Here is a 21312-nt window from a genome sequence, read left to right on the forward strand (position 1 = left end):
GAGCGCTGGAGACGGGTTGGGGAGAAATGGCAGGTTTAGGGCCGCCGCTGAAACCTTGGCCGTGCAGTTGGGCAGGGGCAATTGGACGGTCGTCCCGAACAAGCAGGGACGCGCGGCGCTAGGACCTGACAATGGCACAGTCGTGGCGGCCTAGGACTTTATCGAAGGATGATCGAAGAGCGGCAGAGTTCGAGAACCGCGCAGAGATTGGTGATGTGCGAATTCGTGTGAGTGCGCGGGTCGAGGATCCTGGAGTCTTTTAACTCACTGCACTGCAATACCGCAGCGAGACATGCGTTGCGCTCGCGTGCTCGGCCACGATGACCCACTAAATGCTCACGAGCTGAAGAATGCGACAACGCAGGGGAACCTATCAGAGGCATCCTGTCTGCTCGAGACCGTCGTGGCTCAGTTACTAACGGCGCGAGGCACATCCGCCAAGTCGCCCGGCTCGTATCCCACAAAAAGCTGCTCTCTGACAGACAAAAGGGCTTGTTCAGCTGCACCTCAGCGCGTTTGACATCGCGACTTCTCCTCAAGCCACCATAAAGCCTTCGACCGCTGTTTGTCTGCTCTTTGCCGGATTTCACCTGATTCCCTCGAGACTCGTTAAAGGAGTCTCAACATTGCCCCTGGCTTACTGTGCACTCGGTAAGGCACATGTCCGCTCGTCGATGCTTCTTCGGTCGCATCTTGTGGCTGTGCGAAACGAAAATAGATCTTGGCCGTCAACAAGACGTTTTCGACAGCGGTCTCAGCGATGCTTTGTCGATGGTGACGTGTGATGGCATGCAAGGCTCGAAATATCTTTTGAGATATGTCATGGGTGACAAAGATCTTTTGACGACGCTGTACACAGTAGGTTGTGCAGCTTGGTGACTTGAAGTGTGTGCGATGCGGGCTGATAGCCTAGCTTCTATCACGACAAGTCGATATAAGGAGGCTATTGCTGCTGACGCTGAAAGCGACTTCTGTTGCGTTCTGCATCCTGCCTCCTGACTTTGCCTTGCAGCCGGCAGCGACGGTTACGCTGCGACGCTTCGTGTATGCAGTTGTCGCAACCACAAAGCCTCACTCAGCACCTGCGAAAGATCTCGTAAACCGCGGAGTTGCTCCTTCCACAAGCGCTGGTGTTGTCTCTGCTGTCTCACGATTGCCCAAAGTCCTCGTGCGACCCTTAGGCACCAAATGGTGGCTGTTCCGCACCAGAGTTGTCGCGCAGCGCGCAGTGTCCCTCCAGCCTTCAACCAGCACACTGCTGCTTCGCGATACGCTGCTTCGACGCAGGTGAGTGCCGGTTTAATTCCCGCACTCGAATGTTGAGAGGTCGATGAGGTACTTCGCCATCAATCTCGTACAATCGCCACAACGCTCCTCCAATCTAACTCTGGAGTCGTTTGATTGAGCTTCATCTCTCCAAGGCCCACCTTATCACGAAGGAAGGGATCCGTTGCCGAGTCAACGGCTTTCCTATGGGTCTTGTGGGTATTGAGAGACGTCTGGAGCAGCGCAGGTATCATTGAAGGTCTTTGGTCGCTGAGAGCCCAGCTGGCGATAAACAGGCTTCGTGCTTCGCCCTGAAGGCGCGCAACTGAGCCTCTGATCTGCACTGCTGCAGTCTTACGTGCTGATGGGTTTGGTGAGGAAGCGACATTATACGCGACTCAGTTGTTAACCGAAGGATGCAGTCGATTGCCAGAACAGACCGCAAACGGCCAAGCGAGGCTTGTTCTGGACGAAGTTGACAGACACTCCCCTACACCTGCGATCGACAGTTGAACAAACCTGCCTAATATAGTAGTATCGATCATCATCACGAAACTCACAATGCGGTCGAAGGATGAACGATCACTTTTGCGGCAAAAGTTAGCAGACACTCCCCTACCTCTGCAATCGACACCTGAGGAAACCTGCCCATTCTAGCAGGTTGACGTGACCCATCAGTGCGAGAAAAGGATTGCAGCCGATGCAAGGACATTGAGAAGGGAGTAGTCCGAGGCATAGAGCGAGGGTGAATGAAGAGGGTCGTTTGCCCAACTTTTGCAAATGGAAGGAAGGAGCAAGAGAGGAAGGAGCGCACCACCACAACCTCGGGGCCAGCCTAGCAGCACAGAATAGCACATGGCACAAGGATATCACCATTAAGCGACCACGATTCATTATAGCGTTGTGCCGACTTCCAGATCCCTGGCGCTGAGGAGCGGAGGAAGGAGCACACCACTACAACGAAGTTTATGTGTCATGACTTAAACTCCATTCAACTACCTCTTTACATGAATAAAATATCTACCCACAGGGTCATCACTCATCAACTAAAAACATACGGGAAAGCACTGCACCTCTGTCGTTAGCCACCGGTCATACCAAGGTTTGGAAGTACTCAGCTATCCCACAACTCCACTCCGCGCCACAAACCACCCTTACTTTCTCCCCTTCAACGCGTCTCGCCTTGCTCACTGTCCTGCTCTCCACAGTCAAGCACATCCCCCCCCCCCCCCTCGTCTCCCTCGGCCTCTCCGTCAGCATCCCCGTCTACCGCGCGGTTGTAGGGGCTATTGTACGGACTGTCCTAAGAGCTCCCACGCCGTGGACGATCATCGCCATACAGAGCTTTTTAACGATAGGCGTTGAAGTAGCTGCGCCAGTTGGAGGGCGTGTAGTCTGCCTAGTCGAATGAGGGGCCGCCTGAGTAGGGGCCGTTGGCGGATTGCTCTTGTGCGGGAGGTGTCTGCGCAGCCGGGAGGTCTTCAGGTGCCTGTTCTTGTTGTGGAGGTTGCTGTTCGGGAGGTTGCTGCTGGGGAGGTTGCTGCGGCACTTCTGGTTGAGGTGCTTCCTGGGTCGGCTGTGGGGTAGCCGGGAGGTCTCCAGTAGGCTCAGCCTGCTGGGATAGCTGTGGCTGAGGCTGCTGCTGCGACTCCTGCTGTTGCGGAGGATATTGCAGAGTTGTATCTGGTTCCGCCTTTGCTGCTTCAATGTTCAGCATGGACGCCGAGTATGCGAGGTACCAGGTACGACTCGCACCTCCATCAAGCGAGCCATAGTCGAAGTTTGGATCAGCAAAGTAGTTGTAGCTCGTCTCAGGATCGATAAGCGCCAGATTAGCATACAGGATCCCTCGCCAGCTTCCAGCGACTTGGTCAACACGGCCATTGCTGAAAAACGTATTCCACTCTTCTGTCACAAAGTCCTTAGGGCGGGTGTATGCCGAGCTGGGGTTCACTGGCAAAATCTGTATACCCTGGATGTACTCGATATTGCTGCCGAAGTACGTTACGTGGTCGCACTTGTTCTCGAAGAGGATACCGGTCACCTTGTTGAACAGGAACTGCGGAGGTTGGTTCTTGTTGTCCGACTTCAGCAAGAAGTAATTGCGGAGGCTGCGGGCTTGCACGGCGAGTTGTAGATTGCCGCGAGCTTCCATGTTGGCGTCTCCGGAGATCTTACCCCACATCTTGAGTGCGAAGGTTGCGAAGGCGTCTTCTGATGTGGATTCTTGATCCTTGCCGTCGCCAGACTCGAACAGACCCTTGGCCCAGGAATGGGTGTGGAACCAGTCGAAGGAACGCGAGAAGGGAAAGTAATTGTCTGTTACTGAGTTGGCGTAGTCGCGAACAAGCGTGTTGACCCACTGCCTGTTAGTACCCTGATCGAGCCAAGCCGGATCCAGATGGCCGATTACTGCGGCGGTATAGACGAAGTAGCCATAGTGAAAATGATGGTCGTTGTACGCAGTGTTTCCAAAATCCAAGCCCAGGTCCCTGGTGGGCGATCTGTAGGACGCTCCAGATACAACGCCCTTCCAGACAGTGTCGTACACGAGCGGTTCGGGCTGGGTGTTGTTGACAAAGACGTTGAACGCATCCTTCAGTTTCTCAAGACCAGCTGCGGCGAGGTTGCTGTTTCCAGCCATGGTCTGCATGGTGTAGATAACGCCAGCGAACTTGGCGAGTCCCTTGCCGGAGTAGTACATGCTGTTCAAACTGGTCTGCGAGATGAAGTCCTGTCTTAGTTCGGTAGTTCCAGCAGCATTGACGAGCTGGAGCGCCGAGGCAGCCAGATTTACGTTCTCCGTACCGCCCTGAGCACCATTGGCAGCCTTAGCCCAGGGTGCAAAACCAATATTGGTGGGAAGGTCTGGTTCGATCATAGTAATCCTGTCAGCTTGAACGGCGGTAGCCACGCCCTTCGTAGTCGTAACTAGCTGGATGCCAGTCATAGCACCTCGCGTCTCTGGATCGAACGACTCGACGTGATGTGGTAACGCGTACATAATCAGAGGCCGATCGAGCACACCACCCTTGGTCCATGACAATGTGTAGCTTCCTGATGGACCATTGACCGAGCCAGAGATTGTCGCCTCGGTCGCGTATGCACCTGCACTACCGTCGAAGTAGCGCTCGCCTTCCTGGCCGCCAGGGTTCTTGGTAACTTGTACCAGACCAGTGAACGCCTCCGGGCCACGGATGGTGCCGCTTCCTGCCAATACCATGGGAGGGACACCGTCGGCGCGAAGCGGTGTGACATATATGAGCCATTGAGAGTTATCCTCAAGCTGAGTGTTGTACTTGAAGGTGATATTAGCGCCATTAGCCGACCCAGCGTATTTGACGCTGCGGAAGAAGACGCCGCTGCTGAGTATGGGTTGAGCGTTATCGTAGACAGCTGTGATGAAGCCCATGCCTTGAACCACAGGCACAGACATCATGACTCGGGAGCCAGCAGATGGGGCAAAATTGGCAAAAGCAGAGAATGCTTTCAGGCTTTCGACAGTCATGACTGTTCCCTCCCTCAATTCAGTCGCTGAGAGTGCCATGTGCTGAATTCCGATGGGCGAAATGAAGTACTGTGGTTTGTTCGCATCAGGGCCGAAGGAGAACTGACTGCGCTCAGTGTGGCTAATTGCCATGCCGTACGTGCCGCCCCGGCCCTGAGCCCAGGACAGGGAGTAGGGATGAGCCCATACTGATTCTTTCCGGGTACCAAGAAAGAAGTTCGCGTAGAATTTGTTTGTCTGGAGGGGCGTGTTGCCATCGACAATGTTCTGCTTCTGAACAGGATGATCACCCCGGAACGGTATTGATGGTGCAGGGACTTGCGTGGCTAATAGCAAAGGCACGAAAATGTTTTGCGAAGGTGGTCCGACCGGCGCTGTGGGTCCTGGTTCGAGAGGTGTCTCTTCAGGGCACAGAGGATCGACTGTCTTGGTGACACCAGGTAGATCGGCCGGATCTTTCGTGATCCCTCCACCTGTAGGAAGTGCAGTCTGGATAGTCTATACATAGCTTAGCTTCAGACATTATAAAGCATGATAAGTAAAAATGTACCCCTTCGAGCGATGGGCGGGTTGTTAAGGTCGCGGTTTGTAGCGTCTGGATCGCCGTACTGTAACTGGTCGTGGCCTCAAGGTCCGTGGATATCGTTATAGCACGTTCGTCGAGCACGTCTGGTTGTCGCTTGATGTCCCTTGCTGGAAAGCCGTAAACGAATGTAAGCTGGCTAACTGCCAGCAGCAAATATAACTTTGCCATTTTGAAGAAGTAAAGGAGTGACTGTCGGGAGACAGGATCTCAGACAGTCGAGGAGTTTGGGCGAGGAGGTCGCTCTGTTATGGTATTGCCGGCGGAATGAACCGAGGAATGGAGTTGCTGTGGGGGGACCTCCATGCCGCGAATACTGGACCTATATACTCGGTGAGTTGGTTCCCTAGACAGATTCCCAGATCATGCTTCATGTGAAAGGCGCCATTGACGTTCTCATTTGGCAGGCCCGCTCAAAGAGTTGAGACATGGAGTTCATGCGCGGTGGTTGGACGGTCTCCACCAACGCCCACGTTACCTAGAAGATTGATGAAATGCAGGTACTTTTGCGACAAGTCGTACAAGTCGCTTCCAGTATCTGGACTTGTAGCACACTGGTCCCAAAGTCCGCTTTTCGGGAACAGCTAATGAGGTGCCACGGTACATCGTGGGCGGTACGGGCCGTCCAGAATTTGACTGTCCACCCACCACCAGCGTACGTTGTCGCGAAACTCTAGACTCTGAGAATGCATTAGCAGAATCAGCATGAGATAGTCGCATCCAAAGTCGCCGCTCAAAACGATTGCAAGGCTCCGTGGAAGTCGGTTCATGAAACGACTGCCCTAGCCCACCTGACTCTGGGTCGGTGTTGCAACGGCCCATGGGGTCTTTGCTTGTCCGAAAAGAGCAGGAAGACGTAAGGGGTCGAATAAGAATGACAGTCTGACACCTCCGACTAGGATCTTGGAGCTCTCGGCATCTTTGTCCGGTGATTGGCTTGTTCTTGCTGCTTTGGAAGTCATGTTAGCTAGCTCAGGTGCGCATCAGATCGCTTGACCATTGTGAAAGAACAGCGCAGAGCCGGTCCACTGGAAGCTAAGAACTTGCGCCAGGACTTCGAAACAGGTCCAGAATATAAATGTTCGGTGTGAACATTCTGATGGGTGGGTCGGGCACCGCTGTCTTTGAATCCATGGATGGCACTGTCAAAAGGGTTCGACAAAAGGCAGGCAGCACAACCTGGCGCGAGGAGAGCCCCTCAGCTAAACCAAGAAGCCATGAAAGGATCTGTTGATTATTTGCGAAACTGTGAGTGTCCTGTGGTGGCCAGGTGATGGCGTAGGGGCCGTTGACACGTTCAAGTCGAGTCTAACTGGCGCTGTGGTGAGCGCGCGACCACTGAGCACAAGACCTTCGGCTGCCGGCAGTGTCGCTAGTCCCAGGACCAGATCTCGAAACCTCTGAGACATGCCTTTCTATGTCTGAAGGGCACTGCTGAGTAACTAAGCGCGCGTGGTAAGAGGGTACATGTCAAAGACCTAGGCGCGCCGTTGGGAGGTCGAGTGCGGTACTGTAGAACGCTGCCCTGCCCCTGCCGGTTTGAAGAGCAGCCCTTGGAGGGGCTGAAGCATCAACGCCATCGATCGCCTACGAAAGACTACAAAACCCTCTCTACTCCGCAATAGGCAGCTGAGGCGTCGAAGATGATCGTAAACAGAAGAAGACTGACGATGTGAAGCTCAGACAGTGCGAGGCACTTCTGCTATGCTCGACTGCCGCACAGCCACCTGCAGCTCCTGTTGCTTCCCCGGAGTTAAGCTGCTCAAGCCGGCGGAGGAAGAGCTGACGCCACGATGAGCGCATACATATAGCAAACAAGCAACAGCGACTGCACTTGGCCTCCAAACTTGCAGCCTCACAGCTGAATTATCGCGCTCCAAACACTAAACTACTTCAACCTTCAATACCGCAACCTCTGCCTATATCGCATCGCAACCCCAGCTCGACCCACAATGTCGGGCACACAACACCTACACGAGCCTCCACCGTCCTACGAGAGCGCCACTGGTAGCTCATCGACAGAGCCTACGCCAGGCATAGCTCGTGTCTCTACGGACGGACCCGGCGCGCGCACAGAACGCAATGGCATTCCCATGGAGCGACGACGCTCTATGGAGGACGAGCTTCGACCGCTGCCTCCCGGCTGGGTGCGCACCTTCGACCCCGAGTCGCACCACCAGTTCTTCGTAGACACCAAGGCAGACCCGCCGCGATCGATATGGACGCATCCGTACGACGATGAGCAGTTCCTGAGCACGCTGAGCCCAGAGGAGCGCAAAAAGCACAGTCGTGTGAAGAGGACGGTGACACTGGAGGACCTGGCGGCCGAAGACTCAGATGATGATCACGACCTTCCACCACGACCAGCTGGGAAGCGCGGCAAGAGTGCTGAGCCAGAGCTCACAGGCTTCCACAAGTTCTCCCGCAAGCTCAAAGACAAGGTCACTGGGTCAACGCACACAGAGCGCGAACAGCAACGCGCTCGTCGCGCAGAGCAGGAGCGTCAAGCCTACCAAGCACATCTTCGCGCACGTCAAGCCCTCATCCGCGCTATGGAGACTGGCGAACCCCAGTTCCTGTGCAAAGATCAACAAGGCAGAGACGTCTATGTTACACCACCCAACGGGTATGCGCCGCGAGGAGCCTATGGCTACAACCCATACGGCAACCCATACGGAGGACATAACCCTAACGTACGGTACATGCGCCCAGCGCAGCCATACGGTAGACCCTACGGTTACGGATACGGTAAGTGACCTCACCTCCTCTATACTGAGACAAAGCTGACATGACTAGGCGGTGGTGCTGGACTGCCGATCGCAGCTGGCTTCCTTGGTGGTGCTCTTCTCGGAGGCGCGCTGTTCTAGAGAGCATAATATAACGGCAGAGTTCGCTGCGCCGGTCGAGAGATGAGCGGTGAACCAGAGAAACAAACATGACCTGACGCGTGCGCTAGAAGTCTCAATACAGCTAGCGAGATATCCTATGACGACGATAGAATTCATGAGATACGATAATTGAAGTTCAACTTTCCATCGGCATATGAAGTACAACTTGACGCAGGGATCGACGTTGTGCACGGGCCAACGGAACAATCTAACCCCGTCCTTAGCGCGCACTTCGAAATTCGCTTGGACCTAGCAAAACTCCCAGCTTTGCAGCGTCCGTTGTTCACGATACTAACTCAACAGCCGTCAACATGCCCACCAGGTCAGCACTCTCGCGCGCAGTCACCACCAACACATCTAATATGCCTCCAGATTGAGCAACACCCGCAAGCACCGCGGTCACGTTTCCGCCGGTCACGGACGTGTCGGAAAGCACAGGAAGCACCCCGGTGGTCGTGGTATGGCTGGTGGTCAGCACCACCACAGGACCAACATCGACAAGTACCACCCTGGTTACTTCGGAAAGGTTGGTATGAGGTACTGTAAGTAACACAACTTCCGCCTCTGTCGCAGCGACTAATCCACGCAGTCCACAAGCAGCAGAACCACTTCTGGAAGCCCGTCATCAACCTCGACAAGCTCTGGTCGCTCGTCCCCGCTGAGAAGCGCGAGGAGTACCTCGCCAAGAAGGGTGACAAGGCCCCCGTCCTCAACCTCCTCGACTTCGGCTACTCCAAGGTCCTCGGCAAGGGCCGCCTCCCCGAGGTCCCCATCATCGTCCGCGCCCGCTACTTCTCCGCTGAGGCCGAGAAGAAGATCAAGGAGGCCGGTGGTGTTGTTCAGCTCGTCGCATAAGCGCAACACCTCGACGACTGCACTCAAATGGCTGGGATGATAAGATGCGCATGACTTCAAGGCGTCTGGATGGATACGGAAAAGCATTTCTGACGGATGATGGAGGACATAGGGTCCGTGGCGCCGAGAGGCCCGCGTCGACTCTTGCAGCGTGGTGGCTGAGGAATGGTGATTCATAGCGAATACATCCATTACCTGAACAAACCCCCGGGCTCATCGAGCTTGCACTCTTTGAGTGGTTGTGGCTTTGCTGCAATGGACATCTCGATCATGTGAAGTGATGTCGTGTTGTCTCTGTAATTTCTCTGTTGTGCGTGCTAACAAGGTAGTTTCTACCTACAGCCCTTTTTCTGATAACCGCTGAATCAGATGATCAGTCTCTGCCGCCTACCAATAGGAACTGCAACCGCAGAGGGTCTTCGTCGAACAACTTGCCCCGCGCAGGTAATTGAAGAAGGCTTATCATCCCTGCTCGAATACCACAAACAGCTAACTCACTTCAACGAACATCAGCAACCAAGGCCCTGTATATCATCTAATCCCAAGACCATAGAACTACTTGGGTAATTCTCCTGTTCCAACGCACAACAAACTCGACATCCATCCCATGTTCTTACACTCCTTATCTTTCATCTTCCAGTTCCGCTCTCCCCTTTCCCTTCCAAATACAAGACTTCTGCTGTCCATTACCTCCTTGCCTGGAGGCCCTCAGTCCTCACCGCAATAAATCACCATCTCCACTGACGCACGTTCAGTCCGAGCATCAGCTTGTGCGGGTTTCGCGTCCGGCAAAGACGAAGAATCCTGAGGGCTGGAGGTATTCAACGACCCTTCTACCATCTCACTGCGACTTGCAGAGGGCGCTCTGCTCTCATCTTTGTCTTCGCGTCTCGAACGGACGGGCAGCCGATTTCTGCTCAGTCCAGCCTGAGCCGGGGAGATAGTCAACGCATCCACCGCCTCACCCAGCACCGAAGGACCGTCCGGCGAGACAGACGCTTGTCTCAATCTCAAGCTGTGCCTCAGCCTTAGACTGACATTTCGCGCTCTAAGTTGTAGGTCCTCGAGCACTGGGTCAGGATCTTCCTTCTCAATGGGACGGGTGCTCATGGCAGGCTGAGGATTGCCACTTTGACTACCCGTGGAGGCAGTCACCACCTCCTCAGATTCAGACTCAGCCTGCGTAAAGTCTTGGAGCGTGGTAATCTGGAGCGTGGTGTTGCGAAGCCATTCATTAGGTCGTAGCCCTCCTGTGTCTCGAGGAGCCTCGGTCTCGTCTCGCTTCTGAGAAGGCTCAGTGCTAGCCGGGAGGTCTTCAGCGGCATCTGGCAAGACACTTGGTATCTCGTGCACTGATGTTGCTACCTCAGCCTCTTGTGTTTGAGGGGGCTGAGTATCAGCCGGTAGGTCCTCAAGCGACCCTAAGGCTGCAACATGAGCAATGATTGTCGTTTGCTCCTGCTCTTCTGGTCTGTTGTCTTCCTTCTCAACAAGTCCAGGCTGCGAAACCCTCGCCAGTTTATCCTGGAGATTTTGCCGCCACTCCAACCTTCCCGCTCCCGTCCTCTGCCTCCTCGGCCGCGATCTTACACGGAGCACTGTTCCTGTGTCATTCTGGAGGTACTCAGCGTACTCAGCGCTCTCAATTTCTCGAGTCTCTTCCAGTCTTTGAGCTCGAAATGCTGCTGTGTGAGATCCAGGGCCAGCCTCGCCATCACCTTTTGGGGCGCGTGGCGATCTAGCTTGGAAGTCTTCAGCACCTTCAAGGTCGCCGTTGCCTTCTGGACATGGACAGAGCTCTTCCCCAGTTTCTACTTCTGCTGACCCATCCAAGAGGTCTCCAACAACTCCAAGCTCACCCTCCGCTTCGTGGACTATCGTCGTTCGCTGCTCTTGAGCAGGCTCTCTTCCACTAGGGATACCTGCCCGTGATGATGCAGGCTGGAGGTTCTCAGCCCCATGTTGTTGCCCCGGAGAATTTCCTTGCTCTTCATCATCCCCGCTGTACGTGGGAATAGATACAGATATTTGCGGCGGCGGTGGTGGTGGCGGCGGCGGCGGCGAAACACTCCCTATCTGTTGACCACAGCACATTTTCACAACCCTTTTCCTCATAGTACCGGCCCAGGTCGCCCATTTCTTTCCTTTTCCATGCTCTTGCACGCCCCTAGGGGTATCCACACTACTCAAGTCTTCCACACTCTGCGTGAGGTCTGGAGTAGCACCTACCTCCCCCCCTTGTCGACTCTGAAGCAGACCGGCGAAGGATCTCACCGCACCACCTCCCACTCCCTCGCTATTTAGTGTCGACACACTCTCCCAATTCCTCAACCCGCGATTAAACTCCCATCTCTCCCTCTCATCCATATCCCCCACCCTCACTTGATCTAGCTCCCCCCTACCCCTCAGCGGCAACCTATTCAACCCATCGAGCTCTCCATACACGATCGTCCTCGCTTGACCAAGCCTCATACGCCGACTCCCCACCATCGCTATCCTCCTTACGCTTGCCGTCCTGCGGATCTTGACTTTGAACTTGGGTTGAGGCTGAGGGTGCGGGCCTTGCTCCGAAACTCTTTCGTACTCTTCCTGAGCTGCTGGGGTCGGCAGATTTTGGGCTCCCATAACCGGCGCAGGCAATGAGAGTGGACTCACAGATGCCTTCCAGTGATCAATCCCCTCCACATCTTCCAGCTTCCTGGTTTGGGTTTTGTGGGCGCTCGTGGTGGACGTAGGACGGAAAGGTCTATCGCAGTACGCCTCCCTCTCACGCGCATCTTTGGCGGCAGCGTCTCTTTGCGCTTGAGCCTTCGCTTCACGCGCATAGCACTGGATGATTTCGGCATCTGTGAGAGGTTTTGGATGAGCCTGCTGTTGCTGCTGCTGCTCGTTCTCCTTGGCTTGTTTGAGCTCAGCTAGCACTTCCCTCCTTTCTTTTCGACCAAACGTGTGCTTCAAGCTCTTTTTCCACGACTCGAACTGCTTCTTCATGATCATAGACTTGGTCGACGAGGCTGGCTTTGCGTTGAAAATAGACCGAATACCTACAGGGTACAGTTTGGACAGATTAAAAAGCGAGCAAGTAACGCGCTCGCTTGAACGCAATATTGGCTGATAGGAGCGTAGTATGTGAGGAGCACTGGCGAAAATGGTGGGAACAGGCGTCGAAGGAGGACGCAATCGAAAGCAATCAGACTCATACATCTTTCCATCTGTCCCTATGAACGCTTTTGCACTCACGTCTAGTTCCGTGGTCGTGCTGTAGACGTAATCCATTGTATAACAAACTCAGGGGTCCAACAGCTCCATCGCAATGTCAGGTAGAAAGAGGGGTCACAACACAATAACCTGGGAATATTAATGATTAGGTACCCACCATCTAGTTTACTCCGCAGTCTTCGCTTTAGGTAGAAGCTCCTTGATCGTCTGCTCAGCGACATCGGCCTCCACAGTACCTTCCGGACTCCTGGCCATCATCTGTCCCACGAACCACTTAATTTTCTTTTCCTGACCCTTCTCGACAATGTCTCTGACCATGTCCGGCTTCTCGTCCAGCAGGGTCTGGGCAAAGCCGCGGTACTCTGTGGGTGACAGGGGCCTGAAGACCATGTTGAAGTCCTCGATGAGTCGCTCGACGTGGCGCTCCTCGCCCTCGAACTTTACGGCCAGTAGCCTTTTGGCGGACCGCGATGTGATGCGCTTCTGCAACAGCTGGTCGACGATCGAAACGAGGACTTCGGGCGAAACGCGCGTTGCAGACCATTCTTCATCTTTGTACAGACTACCCAGCTCCATTAGGACCCTGCATTTTATCAGTGTCAAATATATGCAGGTACATGGGACATCAGCGTACCAGTTGCCTACCGCCTTGCCGAGTGCAGAAAATTCAGGGTCGCTCGATCTGATGTTCCTTGCCCTTGCAAGCTGGTTCGTGACCTCGAAAAAGTACTCCAAACGGTCGCCGTTGTCGAAAGATAAGAGTGTACCGGCGTCTTTGGTCGACAGCCCGTACTTCTCCACTAGCACATCGACAATTCGGTCCGGGAGCACGGGCAAGTTCTTTCGAAGATGGTTGACAAGGTCCTACCCGTGTTAGTACGGTATTTGGTTGTCCCTCGGGTGCATACCTGAGCGATAAAGACTGGCGAAATGTCTGGGTCGGGCATGTACCGATAGTCAATTTCGCCCTCTTTACCACGCAGACGTTTGGTGGTCTTGCTGCCCACAGTCCAGCCGCGGGTCTCGCCCTCGACAGACCCACCGCTCTCAAGAAGCTCGATCTGGCGGTCGCGTTCCGCAATGATTGCATCCTCTACAGCCTTGACGCTGGCTAAATTCTTGATCTCGGTCCGTTGTCCAAGGCCGGTCACGCCAGAGTATGACAGCCCGCCTTCGCTCAGGGTCTGGCCTCGCTCGCGGATCGAAACATTGACGTCGGCACGCAATCCACCCATCTCCATACCTGCTGTGCATGCATTCACGGTCCTGAGTATTGTCTGGATCTTGCGGACGCATGCAGCGGCTACGAGAGGGTCGTGAATGTGAGGAAGCGTGATGATCTCGATCAGAGGATGTGAGACGCGGTTGAAATCGAGTAGATGTGTCGAGGGCGGCTGCTGTACTGTCTTGGCTGTGTCCTGTTCCATCTGCACCTGCTTGATGCCAATCTTGATAGGACAATCTTCCGGTGCAGACCCAGCGGGGAAGTCGTGAGCGTACAGCGTGACGTGACCATCGGTCGCAAATGGCTCGTAGTATTGGGTGATCTGGTAACCGTTGGGCTGGTCCTGGTAGAAGTAGTGCTTGCGGTCGAAGCTGCTCCTTGGTTGAATTGTGCAGTCGAATGCTAGGGCAGCGCGCAGAGCGGGCAGGAGGGTTTCCTTCTGGAAGTGAGGTTGACTGCCAGGGAAGGCAGTGTCAAAGAGAGAGGCGTGTGTGTTTGGCGACTCGCTGACAGATGTTGCAGCGCCTGAGAAGAGCTTTCGTGCTGTGTTCAATTCGGCGTGTATCTCAATTCCTACCGTCAATTCCCACTTCTCCAGTCGAGGATCGATAGCTTTCTTAGACTTCTTACCACCTTTTGATGCCTTCTTCTGCTGTTTGGCGGCATCTTTGAGTGCTTTTCGGAAAGGTGTATCGTCTTGGGCTGGCGGCTGGCTGGCGGTTTGTAGGCTTCGGGCGGGGGATCGTGTGGGAAGGCGCGCTGAGGCCAATGAGAGCTGCTTAGCCCGGCGCAAGCATGATTGACATATGTACGGCCGTTTTGAGACGGCAACAAATGCGTTGCGCGTGTTGTTGGCAAGCATCGTGTGACGTCTGCGGAGCTGCAGGTCGCGATGCAACGAACAATTGCGGCGTCCGTGCTCACCTCCGCTGTCCGTCACCTCGACCACAATGAGATTGACTTCTCCCCACACCCACCGCGATCCTCAACCGACAAGTATAACGAACTGTGCTAGTGGGATACTTTCTGCAACAACAACACTAGCTTGATGATGAGCCACTGCAAGATAGCCTGTCGCTTGCCTTCCGGTTTTGTCGTATTTACAGCCTCGAGATTGAGATCGTGCACAGAAGTCTCGTCAAGCTTGCGTGAAGGTTGAGAAATGGTAGTTGGCGGTGAACTGTCTGACGTTGCCTCTGAAGAGCTCTCAGTGACGCAACGCGGTCCGTCAGAGTTCATGTGGACTGTTGTCGGAGCGTAGACGTGGTAATGACAGGTGATAGTCTGATGCACCGTATAGGTCCCTTCTTGCTCAGCAGTAGGTGCAGCGGCAAAACCTGCAGTGGCCATCTGAAACCACCAGGAGCTCTCGCTATCTCTGTCTGCGTTCGGCCTTTGGCAGACGGCTGTGCGCCTGGAGCCTTCTGTATCGATTACGGTATCGAATCCAGGCCTCGCCGTCCTCTTGAACGTTGGCCGTAGCAGGCTTGAATTCTCCGGGATGAACGTAGACTCCCGGCCAGCGACTGATGTCGGGGTCTCGTCGTCGAACAGAGGCCTCGATAGCAAAGCGAACGCTACCCATCAGGCAAACTTGCGAGTGACTCTGAACTTGGCTCTGCTAACCAGATGCTTTGCCTTCTCTTTGTACTCAGCCCGTTTCTGCTTGCGGTGCGCTTGCCTCTCCTGATGTGCCTTTTCCTGGGCTTCTCGCTTCTTCCTGGCTTGTGCCTCCTGCTCAGCTGTAAGAGGCTTGCTCGAGGTACCACTACTGCCTGATTTTAAGGCCGGAGCAGCAACCGTTGATGACGAGGTGCAGGTACCTCCGGTCGAATAGGAGCTGGCACAACCTGACGCGCCTGTAGCTGCACGAGACATGCAGTTAAGATCGACGACGAAATATCTTGACCTTGAGGTATGCCTTCAGTCGCTGTGCTTTGTTTTTCTTCGGTTCGAGCCTGTGGCCCTTCGCCTGAGCTTTTGCTTTCGCCTTATCTTCCTTCTTGATCCGCTTGCACTCTTCTTTCACTTGTCGCTTCAGTTCCTCTTCTCGACGTTTCCTTGCAAAAGCCTTTTCGTACTCCCGTGCCGCAAGGAATGCCTGCTCCTCCTTGGAGAGGAAAGGAGCTGATACTGCGGGTTGACCTACAGGGGCTTGCAGACCAATAGGAGCCAAGCTCATGAATAAAAGGTTGGTCGCCGTGCCTGTTGATGGTCTAGAACCTGCCGGAAGCGAAAGTGCTTGATCGACTTTGGAGTTTGTCCCTTCGGTGTCGCGATTTCTATGATGTTCCGAAGTGTATCCTCGTATGCGTCACGGACTTTGTCCTGGTCTGATACTTAGACTGAGGTCTAATTTGTGTCTGAGTCTTGGGGTCGAGCGTCTCGTTCGAATCGCCAAACACGGTCAGCTGCAACTTGAAGTTTCTCTTTGAGGGCCAAGGATTGTGGCGGTTGTTGGGACAAATGGAAACAGAAGCTGAGCTTGCTCTTTCAAGAAAGAGCGGAGGGTTGATGCGAAGCTTGTGAGCGACAACTGAAGATGGAAGGCCCGGATGCCGCGTGGTTTCTGTAAGCAAGTGTCTGAGGTCTGCGAGAAAATCCGGTCTGTCTGGAGCGTGGCTTTGTTGGTGGGTGCAAGTTGGAGTTAGGATCGATCCTTCGATGGAGGTTGTTGTTCGAGCTTGACGAAGGTTGATTAGTAGGGTATAAGGATGCAATGCATGGTATGCACCGGTGATGTTTGTTGCTAGGTGTATATCTGTATCAATAAACGTGGACAGTGCTCATGTGTGGCAAATGTTGCGTTGTTGACGATGCATGGAGGTGTGTCGTGGTGAACGAGTGTGGCGAGGGAGCTTGTTTACTGCTCTACGTTGAGCAGGCAGTGACGTTGTGAGGGAGGAGTAGTGGCTCAGGAAGCAGTGCTTGGAGGTAGAAGCGGCGCACAACAACACAACAATAACACCAACAATACAATAACTAGGGCAGACTCACTCGTGCTCCGGACCGTCTTTGCATTTCTGTTAAGTTGGCTCATATCGCTTATACTGTGACGATTCCAAAGCGAGGGGTTATCCGTCGGGTTTTCAGCTATACAGATATTCGTGATAACTGATTATCAACACTGTCTTCATCGATGCCTTTGACCTCCTCACAGTTGGTCAGATCCAAGCAATTCATACGATCATAGCTCATGTACTCTCTTCGTGGCACCCTCGCCCGCCAACATAACCTAATAGTGCGGTACCTCACAGTCTCTTTCTCTCTGATGAGGGCGCTTGTACCCCATCGAGCTTGACCGCTGCCGACCCATGTATACCGTTTCGAGTTCGTCACGTCTAAGTGCAGTACTGATCCGTCACTCCTTCTTAGACCTGCAGGCTGCTGAGTGCCTCCAGGCTGAGCAATGTTTGTATGTCCGTCAGCGGCTTCGCCAGATGCCACTCCAATCTTTTGACAGAGTTCAGCTTGCTGCTGGAGGCTTTCACGGAACTCTGGTACGTCCTCCCGGATTTCGAACTCTAGATTGACTTCTTGACAAGAGGCTAGCAGTTCAATGCCCGCAAGTGTCTCGGCCAATCGATCGATCTCACGATAGCCAGCCAGGATCGGGGGCCAGAGGTATGCGCATATCGTCCACGTAACTCGTTTCCAACGCAAATGCGGCAAAAAGAACTTGGTGAAATTTCGACGATTGAGGGCAACCAGGTTATCATGTAAGTGGTAAACATCTGCGCCGCGCTGCTTCGTCATGTGATGGAGCCAGACATCGCCTTCGTAGAGCCAGGAGGTACTCCCTAAATGCCGGAAATGGTGAGTCGAACTTCGTATGGGAATTGCATGCGCCTCATAATAGACCAGACGGCAGGTGAGAAGTAATGCTGTGTGAATCTTGGTGCGGTAGGTATGACCTGGGCGATAGAGTGGTGATATCGAATGAATGTTGATAGGCCGGTCGTGATCGTGGGTCTGGCTTAGCAAGAGCTCAAAGATTAGAAATCGGATTTCCGCAGGCAATCGCGAAAAGAAGAGGGACTGTGTCTGGATCCTGGAGTTACTCGGTGTGATGTCTGCTAATCGACGCCGGACAGCGCGAGCGTTGCGTTGACGTTCATGTCGATCTCCTGATACGTTTTGCAAGGCTGTCATTCTGTATAGTCCATTTCGCGCGGTTGATGCATCGCGAGTATTCGTGCAGTGTTGATGGAGAACGCATCGAGGTGGCAGTGACGTCGCTCGAGGCAATAACAGCCGGGGAACGATGCACGGACCTGATCTCTACCTCATTCCCCTGCCTTTGCATGTGCTCCTCTTGACACCTGAAAACATATTTCCGAATTGCATTAAGCCATAAGTTGTTTCATCCTTGAAGTCAACATAGTCTGAACGTACGCTGTTGAGCTTGAATTGACGCGTCTCGGTCAAACGGTCGGAAAGAATCGGATCTGCAGAATTTGAGATTTGAAGCCTTCCGAAATGCTCAAAGAGTCAAAGACCGAACAGTTTGCTCACAGCGCACCTGCGGAAAGGTAAAGTGACATGTGACAATGGCGTACAGATGATCTAGATTGCCAGAGCAAACGCAGATGGCCCTATTAAGAGCCTTGAAGCGGTCTTATCACACAGTGTGCGTATTCTGTCGATCACTGAGGCCCAGATTTCGATATCATCCTCGGCCTTCGGATGGGCATTCATCGAGACGTTACAAGCATCTGGCCCACGTTCTTCTGAGCAGAGTATTCAACATGCAAAGCCTCATTATTCGAGCTGCATGGAACTCCCGCATGGATCCAGGATCAATGCCCCTTCGGCTACGCCCGTTCCAAAGGAAGCGAGTGCATTAGCCTGCAGTAAGCGGCTGTCACAAGGAAATCGCGTCTTTCGTATTTTGTTCGCGATCAATCCAAGGCGAGAAGCACAATGCCATCTTCACCTTGTCCTCCAGGTGTGGCATTGTCATCGCTTTTCACCAAACGATGGGCTTTCACTGTAAGCTTTGAAACGCCTCACTAACGTCCTAGTCGGTCTTGGCCTGGACGTTCACGTTCACCGTACAACAACAGACCCACAGTGCATTCACTGCATCCTCAGAGTGGGCCTCAGAGATATATAATTTGCACACAATTTCGCTTCATTAGACCTGCCGTAACACACTCGTATTACCACTCTCAACCACCACCAACTTTCAACACTCCCGCCCAAGCCCACAACAGTACTTTCACCAATATAACCAAACGTATACACGATTCTCATAAACCACGCTCATGACTACCGATCAGTCAACATCATCAAACCAACCACTACACCACCAGTTCTCACAACACATCAGCACCCACAACCAACCCCAAGATGAACCCTTCAACCCCCGCTCGCCAGTTCATGGCCTTCAACACTGGCTCAGATAGCAGCTCTGGCTCTTCTCCCAATTCATCGGCCAACTCATCTAACAAGTCATCTCCCCTTCTGGCTGCAGCTCTCAGCCCAATCACAGTCCCGTCATCGCCGCTTCCTAACTGGGCCACAGACCTGCTTGCGAAGCACTCTTTGACCCTCAAGAAGCTCATCGATGTCCGCGACCTGTTGATTGCAGTCGCTAAGAAGGCTGAATCTATGATGATGAACGCTGAAGCAGACGTTCTCATCAAAGCCCAAACTAAAAACAACACCTCTGATCTGGTCACTGAGTACGACGAGAAGATTGAGCACATGGTCCGCGACGAGGTTCTTGCCAAGTTCCCCGACTTCAAGTTCTGGGGTGAGGAGACCCACAAGCTCCACAAGGAGGTGATAACTGATGCACCAACTTTCGTCGTTGATCCCATCGATGGCACGATCAATTTCACCCACGGCAACCCTAACTTCTGCATCTCCCTGGCTTTTGTGCTCGACAAGGTGCCCGTCGTCGGCGTTGTCTACAACCCAGCTCGCGGCGATCTCTACTTCGGCATGGCGGGTCAGGGCTCCTACTACACTAAGCACTTCGACCTCCCTCTACAGTTCCAGAAGACGCAACAACTCCCCATGCGCCGCGCCCCAATGCCCCAGATGCCCAACTGCCTCCTCATCGTGGAGTGGGGCAACGAGCGCCAGGGGGCGAACTGGGCGTGCCGCACCTCGACACATAACAAACTCCTCACCAACGCGTCCGAAGGCGGCGCTATGTGCAAGACGATTCGCTCCAACGGCTCCGCGGCCCTGGACTTCTGCTACGTGGCGCAGGGCATCATGGATGCGTTCTGGGAGGGCGGCGTCAACTCCTGGGATGTCGCTGCTGGCTGGTGCATTCTGAAGGAGGCGGGCGGTATCGTTGCATCGTGCAATCCGGGTGATTGGGAGCCGAAGCTGCAGGGTCACTGCTACCTTGCCGTGCGCAATGCTAAAGAGGAGGAGCAGAAGAAGGTCGTTAAGACGATCTGGGAGAATATGCAGGACCAGAAGTTCGTTTACAAGGATGAGAAGTAAGCGGCCTTGTCGTTCAGAGCCAGGATGCCTGCCGAGTAGATGTCCCTTCGTGACTCTCGGCCTATGCTTATCTGTCTGGAGATGGCAGAGAATCTTGCGTCTTTCCTCATTTGTTTGCGAACCCACGTGTTCGAATGTCTAGTTTCTGGTCTTTTCTAGCACTGAGGTGATCACTTGGTAGTCTCCACCTCGTCGTGCTGCATATACAATACATAGCGACTGGCGTTTGTTAGCATATTGATACAAATTGACCGTCCCACCTATCAACCTAGTCTGACTGTATTCTCCAACATGCTCTGTGATGTGAACAGTGTGCTTATATTTGGTCTTAACTCCATCACTCCAGTGGTTGCGAGCCTACCAGTCATGTCAAGCCAAACGGGATGAAGCCTCAGAATCTGACAGTAACACGCAGTCCTCGGAAAGTTGCTTGGTAAACTCCGAGCAGCGGTGTGATCAGTGTGCTCGGACAATGGAGGCCTGAACCTGAATGCAACAGATATAATTATCATTTCCATGTCGCGTGAGGATTCAGAAATATCGATATCAGGGTTTGTGTCGCAGTCGTGCATATGTCTTATGCGACAGACTCGGTAAGCTGACTGACCACAGCTTTCGCCTGACGGCAGCTGGCACAATGAACAAATCAGAGTACAGGCTTTGACGCTGACTTGAGCAATCGTTTCGTGCTGCTTCTGTGTCTGACTCCCCAGCATGGTTGTGCTTGTTGTCAAGGCTATCCATAGCAGTCAAGCTGGTTGTTTCCAGATTGTAGCAGTTGGCCAGTGGTAAAATGTAGTGTCAAGAATAGTGCAGGCGCTTCAATCAGGCGCACCTGAGATGTGAGATAGTAGTCAGACGTTAAGTTGTTTGACGAAGGACCAATACCTTCTCGAGTGGTGATAGCTCAAACACTGCTTCCTCCAGCATCGACCGATGGACTGAAGTCGAATTATGCTCAGACACCAAGCAACTGATCGCCGAGAAGCATAAGTGAAGGACGTCAGTCAAGGATGAGAATCATAGCCAAGCTGACTCGTTATATTTCCAAGGGCTCAGCATGAGTTGCAATCGGCGGAGAATTGATAGGGCACTGATCCTTACTTCAGACCCGTAGTCATGGCTCCGATTCCGGCCGCATGGTCATAGGCTCATGGCTGCTCGTATCGGTACATATCGCAGCAGCGTGCCGAATCGTAAGAGAATTGGTTTCCCCAGATAAACACCCGGCGGAGGAATAGGGTTGAGAATCTTCGGTTGTCGAACATTATCTAATTGGGCGTGGTTCCTGGTCCCTGTACAT

General features: G+C 53.6%; 10 protein-coding genes across 10 annotated transcripts; 4 read left to right on the forward strand and 6 right to left on the reverse strand.

Annotated features, from left to right (window-relative positions):
* Positions 1-131: 131 nt before the first annotated feature.
* On the forward strand, positions 132-1779 carry BU25DRAFT_423508 (uncharacterized protein; the record flags this gene model as incomplete). The annotated part of the gene is made up of 7 exons (XM_033708222.1): positions 132-227; positions 287-386; positions 490-651; positions 719-858; positions 1013-1287; positions 1422-1513; positions 1619-1779. The coding sequence occupies 7 exons, from the start codon at positions 132-134 to the stop codon at positions 1777-1779; spliced, it is 1026 nt and encodes a 341-aa protein (XP_033559264.1).
* Positions 1780-2509: 730 nt separating this feature from the next.
* Positions 2510-5679, reverse strand: BU25DRAFT_122627 (glycoside hydrolase family 81 protein). Its single transcript, XM_033700446.1, has 2 exons — positions 5325-5679; positions 2510-5272 (listed from the first exon to the last, which is right to left on the reverse strand). Exons 1-2 carry the CDS (start codon positions 5526-5528, stop codon positions 2666-2668), a joined length of 2811 nt encoding a protein of 936 aa, XP_033559265.1. The 5' UTR covers positions 5529-5679; the 3' UTR covers positions 2510-2665.
* Positions 5680-7038: 1359 nt separating this feature from the next.
* Positions 7039-8390, forward strand: BU25DRAFT_122607 (uncharacterized protein). Its single transcript, XM_033700445.1, has 2 exons — positions 7039-8105; positions 8154-8390. The coding sequence occupies exons 1-2, from the start codon at positions 7310-7312 to the stop codon at positions 8222-8224; spliced, it is 867 nt and encodes a 288-aa protein (XP_033559266.1). The 5' UTR covers positions 7039-7309; the 3' UTR covers positions 8225-8390.
* A 166-nt stretch (positions 8391-8556) lies between these two features.
* On the forward strand, positions 8557-9100 carry BU25DRAFT_423511 (uncharacterized protein; the record flags this gene model as incomplete). The annotated part of the gene is made up of 3 exons (XM_033708223.1): positions 8557-8567; positions 8618-8787; positions 8835-9100. 3 exons carry the CDS (start codon positions 8557-8559, stop codon positions 9098-9100), a joined length of 447 nt encoding a protein of 148 aa, XP_033559267.1.
* A 626-nt stretch (positions 9101-9726) lies between these two features.
* On the reverse strand, positions 9727-12091 carry BU25DRAFT_493076 (uncharacterized protein; the record flags this gene model as incomplete). The annotated part of the gene is made up of 1 exon (XM_033711692.1): positions 9727-12091. One exon carries the CDS (start codon positions 12089-12091, stop codon positions 9809-9811), a length of 2283 nt encoding a protein of 760 aa, XP_033559268.1. The 3' UTR covers positions 9727-9808.
* A 196-nt stretch (positions 12092-12287) lies between these two features.
* BU25DRAFT_372673 (uncharacterized protein) lies at positions 12288-14410 on the reverse strand. The gene is made up of 3 exons (XM_033704015.1): positions 13228-14410; positions 12954-13183; positions 12288-12902 (listed from the first exon to the last, which is right to left on the reverse strand). The coding sequence occupies exons 1-3, from the start codon at positions 14404-14406 to the stop codon at positions 12485-12487; spliced, it is 1827 nt and encodes a 608-aa protein (XP_033559269.1). The 5' UTR covers positions 14407-14410; the 3' UTR covers positions 12288-12484.
* Positions 14411-15128: 718 nt separating this feature from the next.
* BU25DRAFT_460562 (uncharacterized protein) lies at positions 15129-15726 on the reverse strand (the record flags this gene model as incomplete). Its single annotated transcript, XM_033710362.1, has 2 exons — positions 15129-15278; positions 15454-15726. 2 exons carry the CDS (start codon positions 15724-15726, stop codon positions 15129-15131), a joined length of 423 nt encoding a protein of 140 aa, XP_033559270.1.
* Positions 15727-16540: 814 nt separating this feature from the next.
* BU25DRAFT_412888 (uncharacterized protein) lies at positions 16541-17916 on the reverse strand. The gene has a single exon (XM_033706902.1). The coding sequence runs from the start codon at positions 17694-17696 to the stop codon at positions 16638-16640; it is 1059 nt and encodes a 352-aa protein (XP_033559271.1). The 5' UTR covers positions 17697-17916; the 3' UTR covers positions 16541-16637.
* Positions 17917-18069: 153 nt separating this feature from the next.
* BU25DRAFT_441555 (carbohydrate phosphatase) lies at positions 18070-20129 on the forward strand. Its single transcript, XM_033709236.1, has 2 exons — positions 18070-18397; positions 19072-20129. Exons 1-2 carry the CDS (start codon positions 18319-18321, stop codon positions 20007-20009), a joined length of 1017 nt encoding a protein of 338 aa, XP_033559272.1. The 5' UTR covers positions 18070-18318; the 3' UTR covers positions 20010-20129.
* Positions 20130-20141: 12 nt separating this feature from the next.
* Positions 20142-21003, reverse strand: BU25DRAFT_122717 (uncharacterized protein). The gene has a single exon (XM_033700448.1). It carries the CDS (start codon positions 20723-20725, stop codon positions 20273-20275), a length of 453 nt encoding a protein of 150 aa, XP_033559273.1. The 5' UTR covers positions 20726-21003; the 3' UTR covers positions 20142-20272.
* Between the last annotated feature and the right edge of the window lie 309 nt (positions 21004-21312).

This window comes from Macroventuria anomochaeta (assembly GCF_010093625.1).
Source record: "Macroventuria anomochaeta strain CBS 525.71 unplaced genomic scaffold BU25scaffold_27, whole genome shotgun sequence".
NCBI classification, from domain to species: Eukaryota; Fungi; Ascomycota; class Dothideomycetes; order Pleosporales; family Didymellaceae; genus Macroventuria; species Macroventuria anomochaeta.

Coding starts and splice junctions, on each gene's coding strand:
- BU25DRAFT_412888 (XM_033706902.1), bottom strand. CDS start 17,696: ATGACAGCCTTGCAAAACGTATCAGGAGATCGACATGAACGTCAACGC.
- BU25DRAFT_122607 (XM_033700445.1), top strand. CDS start 7,310: ATGTCGGGCACACAACACCTACACGAGCCTCCACCGTCCTACGAGAGC. Junction 8,106..8,153: donor ACCCTACGGTTACGGATACG/GTAAGTGACCTC, acceptor TGACATGACTAG/GCGGTGGTGCTGGACTGCCG.
- BU25DRAFT_122717 (XM_033700448.1), bottom strand. CDS start 20,725: ATGCTGGGGAGTCAGACACAGAAGCAGCACGAAACGATTGCTCAAGTC.
- BU25DRAFT_372673 (XM_033704015.1), bottom strand. CDS start 14,406: ATGCTTGCCAACAACACGCGCAACGCATTTGTTGCCGTCTCAAAACGG. Junction 13,184..13,227: donor CGCCAGTCTTTATCGCTCAG/GTATGCACCCGA, acceptor TAACACGGGTAG/GACCTTGTCAACCATCTTCG. Junction 12,903..12,953: donor GGCAAGGCGGTAGGCAACTG/GTACGCTGATGT, acceptor GATAAAATGCAG/GGTCCTAATGGAGCTGGGTA.
- BU25DRAFT_441555 (XM_033709236.1), top strand. CDS start 18,319: ATGGAACTCCCGCATGGATCCAGGATCAATGCCCCTTCGGCTACGCCC. Junction 18,398..19,071: donor AGCGAGTGCATTAGCCTGCA/GTAAGCGGCTGT, acceptor ACTGGGCCACAG/ACCTGCTTGCGAAGCACTCT.
- BU25DRAFT_122627 (XM_033700446.1), bottom strand. CDS start 5,528: ATGGCAAAGTTATATTTGCTGCTGGCAGTTAGCCAGCTTACATTCGTT. Junction 5,273..5,324: donor CCCGCCCATCGCTCGAAGGG/GTACATTTTTAC, acceptor AGCTATGTATAG/ACTATCCAGACTGCACTTCC.